Source organism: Orcinus orca, chromosome 9 (assembly GCF_937001465.1).
Source record: "Orcinus orca chromosome 9, mOrcOrc1.1, whole genome shotgun sequence".
Classification (NCBI taxonomy): domain Eukaryota; kingdom Metazoa; phylum Chordata; class Mammalia; order Artiodactyla; family Delphinidae; genus Orcinus; species Orcinus orca.
The window spans coordinates 1,697,213-1,714,274 of NC_064567.1; the positions used below are offsets into that span (position 1 = coordinate 1,697,213).

At 44.2% G+C, this 17,062-nt stretch overlaps 1 protein-coding gene across 1 annotated transcript in view; it reads right to left on the bottom strand.

Moving 5' to 3' along the window:
* Window positions 1–395: 395 nt before the first annotated feature.
* The window catches only part of RNF32 (ring finger protein 32), a 38,989-nt gene continuing 22,322 nt past the window's right edge, over window positions 396–17,062 (bottom strand). The window contains exons 8-9 of the mRNA XM_049715057.1: window positions 1,293–1,484; window positions 396–608 (exon numbers count right to left, since the gene is read on the bottom strand). Coding sequence (XP_049571014.1) covers window positions 396–608; window positions 1,293–1,484 — 405 coding nt within the window. The remainder of the gene's footprint in view (window positions 609–1,292; window positions 1,485–17,062) is intronic.

Below are 17,062 nucleotides of genomic sequence, written 5' to 3' on the forward strand. Positions count from 1 at the left end.
GGTAAGTACCCAGCCGCAGGGGCCAGGCCTGGGAAGACAGAGTATTGTAACCCTACCGGCAGCCCCCCTGCGGGCCAATCAGAACCGCTGTGGGAATGGGCCAGTGAGCCAGGCTACTGTGTCAGAAGGGAGTCCCTTTACCGTTACGAGCAATTCCAGCTGGCCCACTAGACGCAGAGCAAATCAGCAAATTACAGAACCTCTGAGACAGAAGGTTTTAGTCCGTGCCTCACTTACTTCAACTGATTAAACTCATGAATCTGAAGTTTTCTTTTTATAAAGACTAAAATTGGATGGGTTGTCAGCTTTTAAAATATCGTTAGCTTTCCTAAGTACAACCACCAAAATTAAGGTAAACCTTTCCCCCCGAATTATATAATTTTATTCCTGTGAATTCAACATTCAAGGATTTTCTTTGGATAGCAAGAGCGGCAGAGAGGACACACGTGGAAGGGAGAACTGTCCCCCAAGGAGAACTCCTCCAGAGCAAGGAGACACGTGTGGTGAAACACGTGTGAGCAGGACAGGAGGACCGTGTGCCGTGACGAGGGCGCCGGGTGAGCCTGGCTGCCCACGGAGAGCGGGCTGAGGCAGACGAGCGCTCGGGGCTGTCCGCAGCAGGGCCTGCAACACAGAAGGACGCGGGAGTTGGTCACGCAGGTTGTTAGTTTCATCATGATAGGAAGTTCCGGAAATTTGAGTGAGAGCTGTATACTGACAGACGTGGATCTTCTAAAACTGAAGACACTTCATTCTGTGTTAAAATGGCATTCATTATATACGTACTCTGCTAGTCTTACGAAAAATGGAAAGGGTAGAAACCCACCTGGGATAACCCATTTTGAAACACAAATAGTTTATAAAATGCTGAACATTAATAATATAGATTTTCTTTTAATTAGGCAAGGAAGAGTAGTCTTTTTCAAAATTCTTGATACTCTGTAGCTGCTAAACTTCTTTATACATTTTCCTCTTTCTGTGATTTTCTAAGCAAGTGTTTCCTCTGTGGGATTTGGAGTGTCGTTCTTTCACGGCTCCTACAGATGCAAGAGGAGGGCAGGCTGGGACCTGCGGGGAAGCTCCGGGGGGCGGGGGAGGAGCATGTGGGGAGGCCTTTTCCCTCGGCGCTTTCACAAAATGCCATCATCAAAGCGGAATTTCACACTCAAGGGCCTTGGCGCTCACCCCAGAGTGGGTGGTGAAGGTCCTGGGGCCCCACGTGCTGTGGGCACAGGCCGGGCCCCCCCCCTCCTGGTGGGTCCCCCCACAAGCAGCACTGCAGAGCCGCTGGCAGTCCTGTCCTGGGCACAGCCTACCTGTGTCTGGATCTTCCCCCAGTCCTCTTCCGTGAGCTCGTGGCCACATGTGTACTCCAGCTGCTGCAGCACGCTGCGGTTGAGGGCCAGGCAGCGGTCGATCTCTGAGAAGAGCTCGTCTATGTCCGTGTGGTAAGAGCACAGCAGGCGGTGGCTGATTTCTGTGAACTGGGGACACGGCGGGGGCACACTTACTCACAGGCAGTGAGAAGTTCTGGAGGTAGGTTGAAGGGAAGCCCCTTCTTGAGTCCCGACCACCCTTCCTGCTAATTTCCCTAAGGCCCTGCCTCTGAATAGTATTTCTTGGGGAAATAGACACACGGCGATTTCCTTAATCACTCCAAGTCCAGAGAATTGGTGCAGAGATTTTACCAGAACGGGGCACCTGGTTGTAAGCCTTGCTTGTTAGCAGGGAATACATTGATGAGAAGTTGAGAGGAGAAGGGATTAGAATTTTGCGCAAGTAGTCACAAGGCCATCCTGGTCTGGTACCAGTTACTCTAGTCTTCACAGGGATGGCCACTGCACAGTGCCGCTTTCCTGGGGCCGCCACCAGGCCATCGCTAATGAGAGCTGCTTCGCTTCCCCTTGCTCCACAGCATCTTCCCCTGTGGTTGCAGATTGTGAGTGATCATTTTAGTGTGAACGTTTTAAAATATGTTTTTTAAAAAACATTTAGAAAGTAATCTTTCCAAGAGAAAGATTATCTCTTTCTTTCAAACCGGTTACTCAATTCTGCTTTTCTCACCAAGCTCTAAAATCATAATTTTGAACCCCACCCCTTGCCTAAGGACCTTAAAAAATAAGCTGAGTTAATCAGTTTATGGACAATTGTATGTCCCCTTGCTACAGAACACACCTTTAGGATTTACCTTAAAATCCTGTTTTCACTGCTAGCGTAAATATGGAGACGGCGTGTTACATTTTATCTCAAACTTTTGTTCTGCTTTAGAAGTATTAGCCTTAAATACAGTCTCTAATGTTCCGCCAAGCTCAGTCCTTTTATAAAAGTCTATATTTTGATACAAAAAGATTTAGAAAAGCACAGTGATCTCAGGACAAATGAGTGAGTTGTTGGCTGTGGCATGCTGTTGCCTCCTGATGGCAGCAAACCAGAATTGCCAGGATGAATGCACGCATTTGCAGTGCAAGTTCCCTCACCTGTGATTCGTAAAATGCAACATGCCTAGATCACGTGGGAGGTACGTGGACTCGTGTGACTTCCCCCAGATGGACCAAAGTGTGTGCATTTTTGGTCCGTTAAGTGGTAACAGTTGCTCACTGCAAAGTAGTGAAACAGTGATAGCCTCCAGCCTCCCTACTCTGGACTCAGTCTGGCCTTTGGAAATATTTACTGTGTGAGTCTCTCTGATCTCTGTGAATTGTAATCTCCCAAATTAGGAATCCTTAAGTCTTCTGTGTATACCCTTCCATCAAGATGCCATCCACTCCTTTTTTAAAAAGACAAGGTCGTATAGTTATTGGTTTATTAGAAATTTAACGTCTTAAACTTTTTAGGGTTTTTGTTAGTGTTTTGGTTACAGTTGCGCAGGTTTTAGATGGCTTGCCCATTTTCCCATAAGTCCTGCATGATTTTTCAGGAACATACACATTAGCAGGGATGCCTAGATAGGTGAGTGATATTGTGATTCCAAAGGGCTTCAAGATTCCAGAAGTTGGCCTCCTTAGATGGGCTGGGAAGGAAAAAGAGTTTCATGGATTTCAGTTACATTGTAAAGACCTGGATTATCACTGTGGGTTCAAATCCAGATTCTCAGTTACTAGCTGAGTGACCTTGGGCAAGTTACGTTCGCTGTTGAGGGAATCTTATGAGAAAAGACTGGGCAAGTTCATTTGTACCCCCTCCCTTTTCTTTTTAAGTCCACATACAAGCGCTATCATATGATATTTGTCTTTCTCTGCCTGACTTACTTCACTCAGTATGAATTTATCTACAAAACGGAAATAGAGTCACAGATTTAGAAAACAAACTTATGGTTACCAGGGGGTGAGGGGAGAGGGATAAATTGGAAGACTGGGATTGACATATACACACTACTATATATAAAATAGGTAATAAGGACCTACTGTATAGCACAGGGAACTCTACTCAGTACTCTGTAATGACCCATATGGGAAAAGAACGTAAAAAAGAGTGGATATATGTATATGTATAACTGATTCACTTTGCTTTACACCTGAAACTAACACAACGTTGTAAATCAACTATACTCCAATAAAAAGTTAAAAGAAAAAGGCCTGTGAACAGCTGGGGCACAGGAGTAAATGGTTTTTATTAAAGAGATTTGGGGATAGGGATGTATTTGGTCTTATTTTTTTTCTCTCCCTGGTCTTCTCAAAGTGCTGTATGATATACTTGGAAAAAACCCTTTTAGTATAATTGTTTTTAGAACTTTCTAAAATGTAAGACTTCACCAGCTAGTCTAGATCAACACCGTCCGCAAGAAATGTCACGTGAGCCATGTCTAATCTTAAAATTTATAGGAGCCACATTAAGAAAAGTTTCTAAATAGGTAGAATTAAATTTAATATTTTACGTAACCCAACGTATCCAAAATATTTATCACTTCAAAATGTATCAGTTGAATAAGCTACTGAGATCTTTATATTCTTTCCTTCCTGAAAGGCTTTGAAATCCGAGCGTGTTGTGCACGCGCATCCCATCTCCATCTGGACTGGACGGCCACAGGTGGCTTGTGGCTCCCTGCACTGGACAGCGTGGCCTGGTGGCTCAGAAAGACATACACTAGAAAGGAGTGACCGTCATGTCTGGGCACGGAGAGGTAGCCAAGCCAGGGCCACTCCGATAGCTCCTTTGTTAAACGTTTGAAGACTGATGTAAGTGGTAGGGGTGATCTGTTGTTTAAAGGGTGTGGCAGTGGTGGCTGTCACCTGATGGCTGTCTTGCTCGTCCTTCCCCAGCACAGAGCAGTCTGCAGAAGTTGGCGTCCCATCCAGAAACCACATTCCCCATTCCCCCTGTGCTAGGTGGGGCCACGTGACACAGCGTTTCCAATGGGAATGGGGTCTCTGGGCTGGACACACAGGTCTCTGAGGCCCAGGGGATGGTAGGGCAAAAGGATGGTGGGGGGACAGTATCTGTGTCTCACAGGGTGGCACGCTGTGACTCAGGTCACTGAAGCTTCTATTTTCAGTCGCTGAAATTAGGGGTTTATTTGTTTCAGCAATTAGCAGTGTCCTGGTTGAGAGATTGTGGCTCTTTCACGGAACTGGGCAGGATGAAAGGAACTCAGCCCATCGAACCTCGCAGTCATTTAGGAGCGTGATGCGTGGAACGTGTTCTCCATGGACGTGGGGGACTTTCCCATTTCAAGTATCCTACTCTACTGGACATCCCGTGTGCGCGGTTTGTCTGTTCATTTGTTTTTATGTGGATAACCTGGTGGGATGCCATGTCTGTGTAAGTCACCTCCATTAGAAGTTGCCTTCACGGACCTGGTGTTCCCTTCCAATTCCCATCTGTCCTGCAAGAAGACTCGAGCCTGCGCGGGCAGCGGGCAGCAGCTGTGGTGAGTGAGCCTGACCAGCCTTGGTCCCTGGGTGTTAACCAGGATGCGTGCTGGGTTTCAGGGAAAGGCCGTGCTGTAACACGGCAGGCGGCCCACGGGCTTTGAATCCAGGCACCTGTGTTTTGGGGTTTTGCATGCAGTTGATTTTCAGCCATACTTGGAGGTTTGGAGGAAGAAGCTTTTCCATCTATGAATCCAGTTCTGTTTCTTGCTGATTCTAATTACACTTGCCTGGCAGCTGGACCCTAGCTTATGGGCTCCAGCTGGCAGTGTTTCATTTTCTCTGTTCGTCAGCCTTTCAAATACCTGATAATCTCCAAATAAATTATTGAAAGTAGAAGAGTTCCCTATACTTTATAAAAGGAAGAATTACTTGGAAATGCATACAGCTGCCTTCCAATTAATGTTTTATAACTCACGTTTTCTGTAAATTGGGTTTTCTTGAAGTGTGAGATATTTCCCATTTAGACCTGTAAGGTAAGGTCTTTTCTTCCTCCAAAATTATACCTCAGAATAGAAAGGATCACGTTCTGTTCCAGAGTGTCTCAGATTGTGAGGTATGTTCTCAAATTAGTTCTGAACAGAAGTGCTACTTGGAGCAGACAGGTTGGTGTGAAAGGATCGCAATGCTTCTTCTCAGGTGAGGTCCCTGGACCCGCAGCATCTGCATCACCTGGTAACTTGTTAGCAATGCCAACTCCCGGGCCAGCCCAGCCCTCCTGGGTCAGAACCTGCAGGTAGGAAGCAGCCGTCTGTGGTTTAACAACCCCCACGGGGTTCTGATGCTCACTCATGCTTGAGAACTGCCATCATAGAAGTTTCCCGATTAATTTTTGAGTCAAAGTTATTTAACACAGCTTTAGTCATCATTCCTGGAGACGTAACCACCCAACTCCCAAGTGTGAGGTGTCCCCGTGAGCTTTCAAAGGTCACTTAAGAGAGCAACGGAGTAAATGTGGAGGCCACGAGTATTTATATATCCCTCTCTGTATATATATGTTAATGTCACGTGTGTGGCGAGGTATCTCGGTGGTGCTCTTCCTACACGTTAAGTGAGTTCTCACGGCTTGAGTTGGAGCTGGTGTGCACGCCGCTGGGTCCCACGTGGCCCCAGTGGGGACAGTCCCTGATGTCGCCTCCCTGCGCTGCAGGCCGCCTCCATTCCTTCTCACTGTCAGCTCAGGCGCTGGGAGTGCTGCGCTCAACGCTGGCCCACCGTGCAGAATTCTCCCTGGGTCCCCGGGTTCCCGCCTCTGTTTGTCTGTGGGTCGCTCTGTATGCCAGTTACGGGGGACACAGCAGAAACACTTGCTGAAGAAACGGGCTCGTCAGTTTCGCAGATGCAGCTGGTGCCTCTGTGGAGGGCGGGTCTTAATGCGCCCGGCCAGCCACGCTGGCCTCCGACCTTAGTCTGCTCCCTGCCCCTTCGTCTCTTCGGGGTTTCTCCATGACACGGCTGGTTGAAACTGATACCGTTGTCAAAGAGTGTTTCCTGCCTCTTTCCCTCCAGGAAGGTGGGGCGCACCCAGAGGAGGCCGTGAGTCTGGTGGGGAAGCAGGCAGGGGCTCCGGGGCGATGCTCGGGTCTGCAGAGGCCGCTTGAAAACAGCCGCTCCCCACCTGGAACCACGTTCTGAACGGGCGAGGTGCAGGGTCAGTGCCGGACGCAGGTGTGCTCGTTTGTAGTTTCCTGTCCGCCACACCTGGCATCACTTTCACACTCGTTAACGACCATGCTTTCTTCCTCGGCTTAAATGGAAAGCATGTCGTAAATGAGAAAAATAACAATCCCCTTTATATGCAGTGGTGGTTAAAGACTTAAAATGCAGGTTATTCAACCTAAGCTAAGTAATTTTGCCTTTACCCTGCCGTTTAGCTGTGGCAGGGTGAGGGATAGAAAGCATAGATGGGTCCCAGAGGAGCCTGGGCCGGGCCGGGCTGGGGCACATCTTGTTCCTTTAACGACAGGGCGCCCAACCCAGCAGGAAGGCGGGGTGGGGCCGGGAGAGGGTGCGGAAGAGAGGGTCTGACAGCGAGGTGCAGGGGCAGAGGAGGAGCGGGCAGGCGTAGGCCAGGCGCCCCCAGCTGCTCCCTCACCCTCACCGCCTGCAGGGGACACTGCCGTCCCCACCTCGCCCTCCATCGCTGATGCCAGCTTCTCCCCAGCCTCGCCCCCGCCTCTCCTCAGGAAAGGCACTACTTTGCCGTAGGGATCTTCCGGTCTGGCCAGACTCACTCAGCCCACGAATGACCGTCATGCTCCTCCGTCTCTGCGACCTCTGCACGGCCGTGCGTCCCCCGCGCCTGGGCTGGACGTGCGCTCTCTCCGGACGCCCAGAGAGCACTTTTGGCCCCTTCGCTTGACACTTGTCACCGGCTGGATGCTCATACCTTTTTCCTGTGTGTATTTCTTATCTCCTCGTTCCTTAGATTCATCTTGGCGAGGCCCTTAGCGTTCAATAAAAAATGTCGACTTTAAGTTTGCAATAGATTAGAAATGGAGACACATACATGCCCTAATGTGCATATTCTAAAGGACTGCAGTACAAGTTCCTTTGTGGGGATTAAAAAAAAGGACAGTGTCTGCGTGGAATGATGCTGAAGGAACCTGCCGTGTCGAGATTCAGTGAGGCATCAACGTTTGGCTTCTAATTATAACATTGACGTTAGCTTGTTAATAAACATACCGAAAATCCTTCAGTTTATATTTATGGCAAATTTCTAAAAGTGAACTGATGTGACTGTCTTTATTCTTGTGCTTCAAGTATTGGAAAGTTAGCAAGGGTAATATTTTAAAAACTTAAATCATTATATATTTACGGACTACCTATCGTGGCCAGGTCAGAGCAGTGTCCTAAGTGTAGCTATTATGAAATATTTCTTAAATGTCGAATTCCTGTGTGATTAGCATCCTTCTTCTCCTGTTTACTGCCTCACTGTCACACGGGTCAGAGGCCTTCCCTGATTGAAAAGGCAAGCACCACACATGCAAAGACGATCGAGGTCTAGTTTTCAAACTAGGGGTTAATATTAATTCTATGGACAAAATACATACATTTTTCAATTAAAAAAATGAGTATCTTCTTATATTTTTCTTTTTAAGTCTCACATTTCAGATATTTGATAAATTAAGAAATTACAAATTCAGGTTATTGATATATAAAGCAATTACTGGTCATTTACAAGTACATCCTGGCTAAACAGTAAAAAAAATATCCTAACAAAAGTGCCCAGGTGAACTCTGTCTGCCCAGGAGGCCCCTCTCAGCATCCATCTTGATGTCAGCAATTGCTTACTAATGTGTTGACTTACGGCCGCCCTCAAAAGCCAAGTGAAAAGCCTGGAATTTACAGCATATCAATGAATCAGTTGATAAGCTTTTACTGGTTTAATATCCTCCCCGTCTTGCTGCTTGGAGCCACTTCAAGTTAGCAACAGAATGTTTGCCATCTCTATGTGATAAAGGAAGCCAAAGGACTAAACAAACTTTAAGACCATTATGCTGTTTGGCGAGATGTAAATGAAAAAAAGTAAGAGAAATCTCTTGCGGGAGGGTGTGGGAGCGGCAGCCCCTAAAGTCAACCACAGCATCTGACAAATCCCTAACCTCACTTTTTAAACAATGGTCAGGACTTTTAGCTTGGGTTGAGATAGCATAATGCATTTCAAAAGTTTTAATTGCAGCAATAAAAGGCCATACCTCAATTATATGACATATGCTAGCAGAATTTCTAGATAAGGATCAAAGGCATTCAAGGACCAACCACTGCATTCTGGGCAACACTTGGGCTTTCTGTACACACTGGTGACAGGTATGAGCACAGCAGCTCTAGTGACCTCTCCAGGCGGCTTTGATCTGAGTTCACCAGACGACGCAAGAGCGCACCAGGCCTCCTGGATCATCCCTACGGGCCCCAGCGCCCTCCATGACAAAGGCGCTGCTGACTCAAGGTTACTTTCTGACACTTACTTGTGGGTACAAAACGCAACATTTGACCCGCACAGTTCTTACCACGGGACTGCCATCTATTTAAAAGAACCTACAGTGTGACACAACTTCACTTTGCTCTGTTTCAGTCTTGTTAGGAATGTGCCAGTGATATTTCAGAGCAAGGCAGATCTGCGGAGAGAAATCCTCAGCATATGGAAGCATGACTATTTGTAGAAAGATGACCTCTGTATTCTACTAATTAGTTAAGACCCAGTAGATGCAGGAAGACTAAGGTAAGAAAAGACTTCATTAATCCCCTCTGCAACAGAAGAGTGAAAATGCAAGGCCACAGTTCTTTTGCAAGTAAGATAGATTAATTTATAAAAATAGAATGGCCTGAGCTAATCTAATCTAGAGTATTAAAAACATATCCATCTTGGTGAGATCTTGAAACTTTAAAGGAAACAAGCACTTCCTCATTCATTGTGCCTAAAAATATCACATTATTATCCCTCTTTGCCTTTCTTTTCTGTTGATTAGACTTCTTTTCCCTGAAGGTAATTAAACCAGTGGTTCCCAAGTATGACAAAGAAGTTTTCACCCATCTGCCAGAAAAGAAAATAAGTGAATTCAGTGGAGTGAAATTTCTTAAAGCTAAATGGTTCAGTGTAAAGGCATATCCTTTAGTGTGTGGTCAAGTATTTCCAACTTTTCTGGTGTTGAAAAATAGTCCTCCTTTTATGAGATGATTCTGATGGTGTATGATGCTTGGTTTTAACTCTTACTTGGCAAAATAGAAAGGTTTTGAAAGTTGGCAGTGACCTTGTTGGAGCCCCGAGTCTCTCTTTGACCATCGGTAGACTCCAAAGGTCTGGAGACCACTGGAGTACAGAATTGCAGCAGGCTGCTGGGGGAGAAGGCAGAAGCTGCTGCAGTGTCTTGGTCTCACTGACCAATGAGGTGGTAGACCCGACATTTATCTATCTGCCTTGGGCAGCGGGATGTATCACATGAAATTTGCAATTTCAATTGTGTAGACTAAACATAAGACGAATTTGCATTACTGTAACTGTCACCAGTGGTGAGTACGGAGATACAGCTTAGAAATGTGGCTGGTGGTTGCATGACACCCCAGATTCAAGAACTGTTGTTCCACAGGTAACGAAGAATTTTACCATATCTGATCCTGTGGTCACTGCACATTTTGCTTTGTAAACGCTCCGATTTCTAAAACTCAAACACTGGATCCCTCATAGTACACTGATCTAAAGTTCTGTGCACATTTAGGTTGTGAGGAGGGTGACGGGGTGAAGACACGGGTGTCAAACTGCAGAGCTGAAAGGCAGGCCTGTGCAGGAAACCTGGCACTCCTGGAATGTCCCTGTCACAGAGCTAGTCTCCCGCCCCAAGGAGCCTTGATGAACTCACTGTTCACTTTGGCTTTGGAATTTATCTTTCACTGCATCTATTACTAGGAAACCTACAGACCCCAATTCTTCTGAGGCTGGGCTTCAGGGTACATGTTTAGCTCTGAAAAACTGTAAAGATGAATATAATGAGAATCCAGGGCCAAGAGTTATATTTTTATTTTAAATATCTTCACCTGTGATTTCTAGACTTTAAAGCCTCATTATACTGACAAGCTTAAGTTAAAGTATTTTTACAGGTATTTAAAGGAAAATGATCAGTTCAAACTTATTTTTTTACTGAAACACACGTTTGTTCCTTGATGAACTGAATAAATTCAGTTTCTATCATTAGAAAAATGCTATTTAATTCTTTTGTAAAATGGGGTACACTATTAAACTAAGATAAAAGTCTTTCCTAAAGGCACCTCTGGATGATGATTTCTTTCTTTACTAACTCAGGGTGCATGGTTGTTTCATGTCTAACATTCTTTGTCATCAGGCTGTTCTAGTATTGCACTGTGAAATACTTATTCTACTCACAGGATTACATCTTTTAAAAACCACAAGAAAATAGCCGAAACCCCTAAAGAATATATGTGTCTTAATGTATGTATAAGCCAATGCTCCACTGTTACTAAAAATCCAAGTGAAGGTGGTCACTTTGCCTTGTCGACCGTCAGTGTGTCCAGTGCTTTTCTGCACAGCGGCCTGGCGAGGTGGGGGCCGCTGACCCCTCGCTCCACCTGCAGCGTCAGCGTCGAAGCTTCTACCTCACACTGGGGTCACCAGGCCGTTCCCCCTGCCAGAGTGCGGGCAGAGCTCAGTGCCCAGTATGACATCTATGTTGTATTCTATTAATTTTATTTATTCACTTAAAAAGTATTTACATAATTAATCCATGTGGAACTTTTTTGAGGATAAGGTATGAAGTAATGTCTATTTTTCTCCTTCACATGAATGCATAAATTAATTGATTTTCTCAATCTTTTTCTTCACTGATCTCATATGTGTCCTTTACTGTAGACTTAGAATCCCTGTGCACTGAGGTGGGTGACTTTCTGCTGGTTCATCACCTGTTCATCTAACATTTCACAAGAATCTTAGTTACCAAAATTTTATATATATTTTGATATTTAACAAGGATGTTCTACCTCATTACAGCCTTATTGGGATATAACTGATGTACAACATGGTGTAAGTTTAAGGTGTACAGTGTGATGACTTGATGCATTTATATGTTGGGAAATGATGACCACCGGAAGGTTAGTTAACACCCCCATCATCTCACACAGTTACCATTTCTTTTTTGTGGTGAGAACGTTTCAGATCTCTTGGCAACTTTCAAGGCTATAATACCATACTGTTAACTGTAGTCACCATACTGTGCATTAGAACATCTCCTAACTGGAAGCTTGCTCTCTGACCGGCATCTCCCCATTCCCCCCACCCCTCTCCCCAAGCCCCTGGCCACCACCATCTGCTCTGTTTCTTTGAGTTCGACTTTTTTAGATTCTACACATAAGCGGAATCATACCATATTTGTCTTTCTCTGCCTGATTTATTTCATTTAGCATAACGTCCTCAAGGTTCATTCACGTTGTTGCAAATGGTAGGATTTCTTTCTTTCTCTCGGCTGAATTCCATTGTAGATGTACCACATCTTCTTATCCATTTATCTGTTGACTGACACTTAGGTTGTTTCCGTGTCTGGGCTGCTGTGCCTAATGCTGCCATGAACAGGGAAGTGCAGAAATCTCTGTGAGATCTTGGTTTCATCTCCTTTGGAAGGACAGATGCCCAGGAGTGGAATTGCTGGGTCATATGGTAGTCCTACTTTTAACTTTTTGAGGAACCTCCATACTGTTCTCCATAGAGGCTGCACCAATTTACATTCCCACCAACAGTGCAGGAGGGCTCCCTTTACTCCACATCACCAACACTTGGTATTTGTTGTCTTTTTGATGACAGTCATTCTAAGAGGTGTGAGGTGATATCTCATTGTGGTGTTGATTTGCATTTCCCTGATGATTAGTGATACTGAAGACCTTTTTCATGTACCTGTTGGCCATTTGTTGTGTCTTCAGAAAAATGCCTATTCACCTCCTCTGCCCAGTTTTTTAATCAGACATTTGGGTTTTTTGGCTATTGAGTTGTATGTGTTCTTTATATATTTGGGATAAAAACCCCTTATGAGATATATGATTTGCAAATATTTTCTCCCAATTTGTAAGTTGTCTTTTTTCATTTTGTAGACTGTTTCCAGTGATATGCAGAAGCTATTAAGTTTGATGTAGCCCCTTTATTTATTTTTGCTTTTGTTGCTTGTGTTTTTGGTGTTATATCCAAAAAATCATTGCCGAGACCATTGTCAAGATTTTCCCCTGTGCTTTCTTTCTTTTTTTAAATATTTATTTAATTTCATTTATTTATTTTTCTTTTTTTGGCTGCATCGGGTCTTAGTTGTAGCACGGAGGCTCTTAGTTGTGGTGCGCAAGTTTCTCTCTAGTTGTGGCACGAGGGCTCCAGAGCACGTGGGCTCTGTAGTTTGCGGCACACGGGCTCTCTCGTTGAGGCGTGTGAGCTCAGTAGTTGTGGCATGCGGGCTTATTTGCCCCGTGGTGTGGGATCTTAGTTCCCTGACCAGGAATCGAACCCACGTCCCCTGCACTGGAAGGCGAAGTCTTAACCACTGTACTGGCAGGGAATTCCCTGCCCCCGTGCTTTCTTCTAGGAGTTTTGTGGTTTCAGGCTTTAGGTTTAAGTCTTTAATGCATTTTGAGTTAATTTTTGTTATATCCTCTTGATGAATTAATCACTTTATCATTATATAATGACCTTTTCTGTCTGATACAGCTTTAAAGTCCATTTTGTCTAACAGAAGCATAGCTACCCCGGCTCTCTTTTGGGTTCCACGTGAGTAGAATATCTTTTTCTGTCCCTGCACTTTGAGCCTATTTGTGCCCTTAATGGTGGAGTGAGTCTCTTGTCGGCAGCATATGAGTTTTGTTTTTTATCTGTCCAGTCATTCTATGCCTTTTGATTGGAGAAATTAATTCATTTGCATTAAGAGTAATTACTGATAGGTGAGGACTTACTAATAACACCTTATTGTCTTCTGGCTGTTTTGTAGTTCCCTTGTTCCTTTCTTCCTCACTTGCTGCGTTCCATTGTGAATTGATGACTTTCCAGAGTGGTACACACTCATCCTTTCTCTTGATCTTAGTGTATCTACTGTAGGGTTTTGCTTTGTCTTGATCTTAGTGTATCTACTGTAGGGTTTTGCTTTGTCTTGATCTTAGTGTACCTACTGTAGGGTTTTGCTTTGTGGTTACCATGAGGCTTACATAAAACATCGTATAGGTATAAGTGTATTTCACACTGATAACTTTGATTGCATACAAAAACTTTACCCTTTTACTCCCCCCTTTTGTGTTTTTGATGTCACAATTTACATCTTTTTTATAGTGTATATTCATTAACAAATTATTGTAGCTATAGTTATTTTTAATACTTTTGTCCTTTAACCTTTGTAAGAGAGTTAAGTGGTTAATACACCATAATACTACAATATTAGAATATTCTGAATTTGACTACGTACTTTCTTTTACAAGTGTGATGTATATATTCATATGTTTTCATGTTACTAATTAGCATCCTTTCTTTTAAGCTTGAAAAACTCCTTTCAGCGTTTCTCGTGAGGCAGGTCTAGTGATGAACTCCCTCAGCTTTTGTTTGTCTGTGAAAGTCTTTAATCTCTCCTTCATTTCTGAAGGACATCTTTGCCAGATAGAGTATTCTTGGTTGGCAGTGTTTTCCTTTTAGCACTTGGGCATCTTCTGAGGTTTCTGCTGAGAAATCCAGTTAGCCTATGGGCATTTTCTTGTTAAGTTAGTTACAAGCTTATTGTCTCTTGCTGCTTTTAAGATTCTCTCTTTGTCTTTGATTTTTGAGTTTTATTGTAATGTGTCTTGGAGAAGATCTCTTTAAGTTGAGTTTGTTTGGTGACCTATGAGCTTCATACACTTGGATATCTAAATCTCTCCCCCATCTGGGAAGTTCTCAGCCATTATTTCTTTATATCCTTTCTGCCTCCTTCTCCCTCTCTTCTCCTGGGACTCTAATAATTTACAAATTGTTTCTTCTGCTGTATCCCAAAGATCACATGTGCTTTCTTCACTCTTTTTCTTTCTTTTTTCTTTGTTCTCCTCTTACTGAATAATTTCAAAGGTTTTGTCTTCTAATTCACAGGCTTATTCTTCTGGTTGATCCATTCTAATGTTGATGCTTTCTACTGAATTTTCCATTTCATTCATTGTATACTTCAGCTCCAGAATTTGCTTGGTTCTTTTTAATTTTTTCTGTCCCTCTGTTAAACTTCTCATTTTGTTCCTGTATTGTTTTCCTGATTTCGTTGAGTGGTTTTTCTGTATTTTCTTGTAGCTCATCAAGCTTCCTCAAAACATTTATTTTGAGTTCTTTATCGCGTAAATCACAGATCTCCATGCCTTTGAGGTCAGTTATTGGAAGATTAGTGTGATCCTTTGGTGTTGTCATATTTCCTTGATTTTCATGTTCCTTGAAGTCTTGTGTTGCTGTCTTTGCATCTGAGGAAGCAGTCACCTCCCCCAGTCGTTACTGACTGGCTTCAGGAGAGAAATCCCTTCCACCAGCCCTGCTGGGATACTGAGGCTTCTCAGACGGTCTATGGCTATGCCTGCTCCACGCTCCTTGCTCCCTCTGTGGCAGAATTCCAAGCATGTGTGCCTCCTCTCAATCCTGCAACACATCGGGCTAGGTGCTGACAGCCTCCTTTGCTTTCCCAAGGTGAGGCTGGAGCTCGAGTCGGTGGTGCCTCCCTGCCTGCAGACCCGGGCTGGCTTTCTGCACATGCTCACTAGCTATCTGCCAAAGCTGGCTCTCACTATCAGGGGTGCACCCAGGGAGCCAGCCACGTGGTGTGGGCGAGGCATGTGGAGTGCTGGGGCCAGGAGAGGGAGCTACAGGAGAGGCATCCCCAGTGGCTCCTGAGGGGGCTTCTTGATGGAGTCCTCAACACTGTTGGTAGGATCCATATCGCTTTAATGTCCTCTGAGAGTCCTATTTACTGCTTCCCCAGTCTTTTCCATCCCCAGTCATGTGGCTCATAATTCAGTACTCTGGATGGGGTGAGGGAAAGACGAGCCTCTTTGGCAGTGTCCCACATGGCTGGGGAAGCCAGGCACTTACTCACATGCCCTCATTTTCCCCTGTGGGAGAAATCACTTGGCCCTGAGCTGTGCTTCCTTGGGGGGAGGGTGACGTGGGTAAAGTCAGGCTATTCTTTCCCTCTCCAATGTGTCCAAACTTGTATTTTATTTTTGTTGTTCCAACAGTGTGCTGGAACTTTGCCTTTGGAAACGTGGGCTTCCACAAAGGCTTTCTTGTTGGTAGGTGACTGTCTAAGGCAGTGCTCTCCAGGGGCACCCAGGCTGCAGGCGAGAGGGGCTGGGGCAGCTTGGAGCAGGTTCAAGGGCCACTTCAGGGTCCACAGCCTGGACCAAGGTGTGTGTGCCTGTGACCCGACGCTTGGGTGGGTGAGACTCCTCCCGGGTCCCTTGGCTTATGGAGCTGGATCCCACAGCTCCCACTAAGGCAGTTTTGTCTGTGGATGAATGCCAAGCTATGTTGCTGGTTAGGGGGAATACAAGTGAGGGACAACTTACTTGGCCATATTGCCAATGTCATCCTCAGAAAACCTTTTCCTTATCAGTATTTATATATTTCTTGTAAGTTTATTTTTAGGTATTAACTATTATGAAAGGGATCCTTTTCCATTGCATTTTATATCTGATTATTGTTGCTATACAGGATGCAATTATTATTGCATATTTATCTTGAATTTGAACATCTAATGGTTTAGTTCTAATAATTTTTCAAATGATTTTATAGATTTAAAATCCATGTGTATAGACAGTAAATATGGATTATATAATGCACACACATTGTATTTTTGTTTTCTTGTATTATTGCATTGGCAAGGAATGGCCAAAGTGTGATTGTGGGTAACCTGTTTTGCATCTTTAGGGTTTCACTATCTAAAATAATGTGTTTTTAGTTTCTGATATATAGTCTTTATTGAGACAAGGAAATTTCATTTAGTTCTAGTTCGCTGTCATTATTAGGAATGGCTGTTAAATTTAATATATTTTCAGTAAAGATTGAGATGCTTTAATATCATTTTTCTCAGTCATTTTCTTAAAATTTATTTATTTTATTTTTGGCTGCGTTAGGTCTTCATTGCTGCGCGCAGGCTTTCTCTAGTTGCAGCGAGCAGGGGCTGCTCTTCGTTGCGGTGCATGGACTTCTCATTGTGGTGGCTTCTCTTGTTGTGGAGCATGAGCTCTAGGTGTGTGAGCTTCAGTAGCTGTGGCTCACAGGCTCTAGAGTGCAGGCTCAGTAGTTGTGGCTCACGGGCTTAGGTGCTCCAAGGCATGGGGGATCTTCCCGGACCAGGGCTCGTACCCACCAGAGTCCCCTGCATTGGCAGGTGGACTCATAACCATTGCGCCACCAGGGAAGCCCCTTTCTCAGTCATTTTTATATTTTATATTTCTTTCTATGTTTGCTATTTTTATAGGAGGTAATTTCAATTATATTTTCAGATTTAACAGCACAAAGTTGTATACAATAGTCTTTTATAATTTAGAGATAATTTCCACATATGTGATTATGCCTCCCATTCTGTGTATCTGCATTCTGCTTTATCTAATTTGTTTTAACCCTGGTGAGACTTTACCTCGTAGTTGTACCTGTTTTTTTTTTTTTTTTTGGAAGAGCTTTTTTTTCTTTTTTAACAGCTTTATTGGAGTGTAATTGG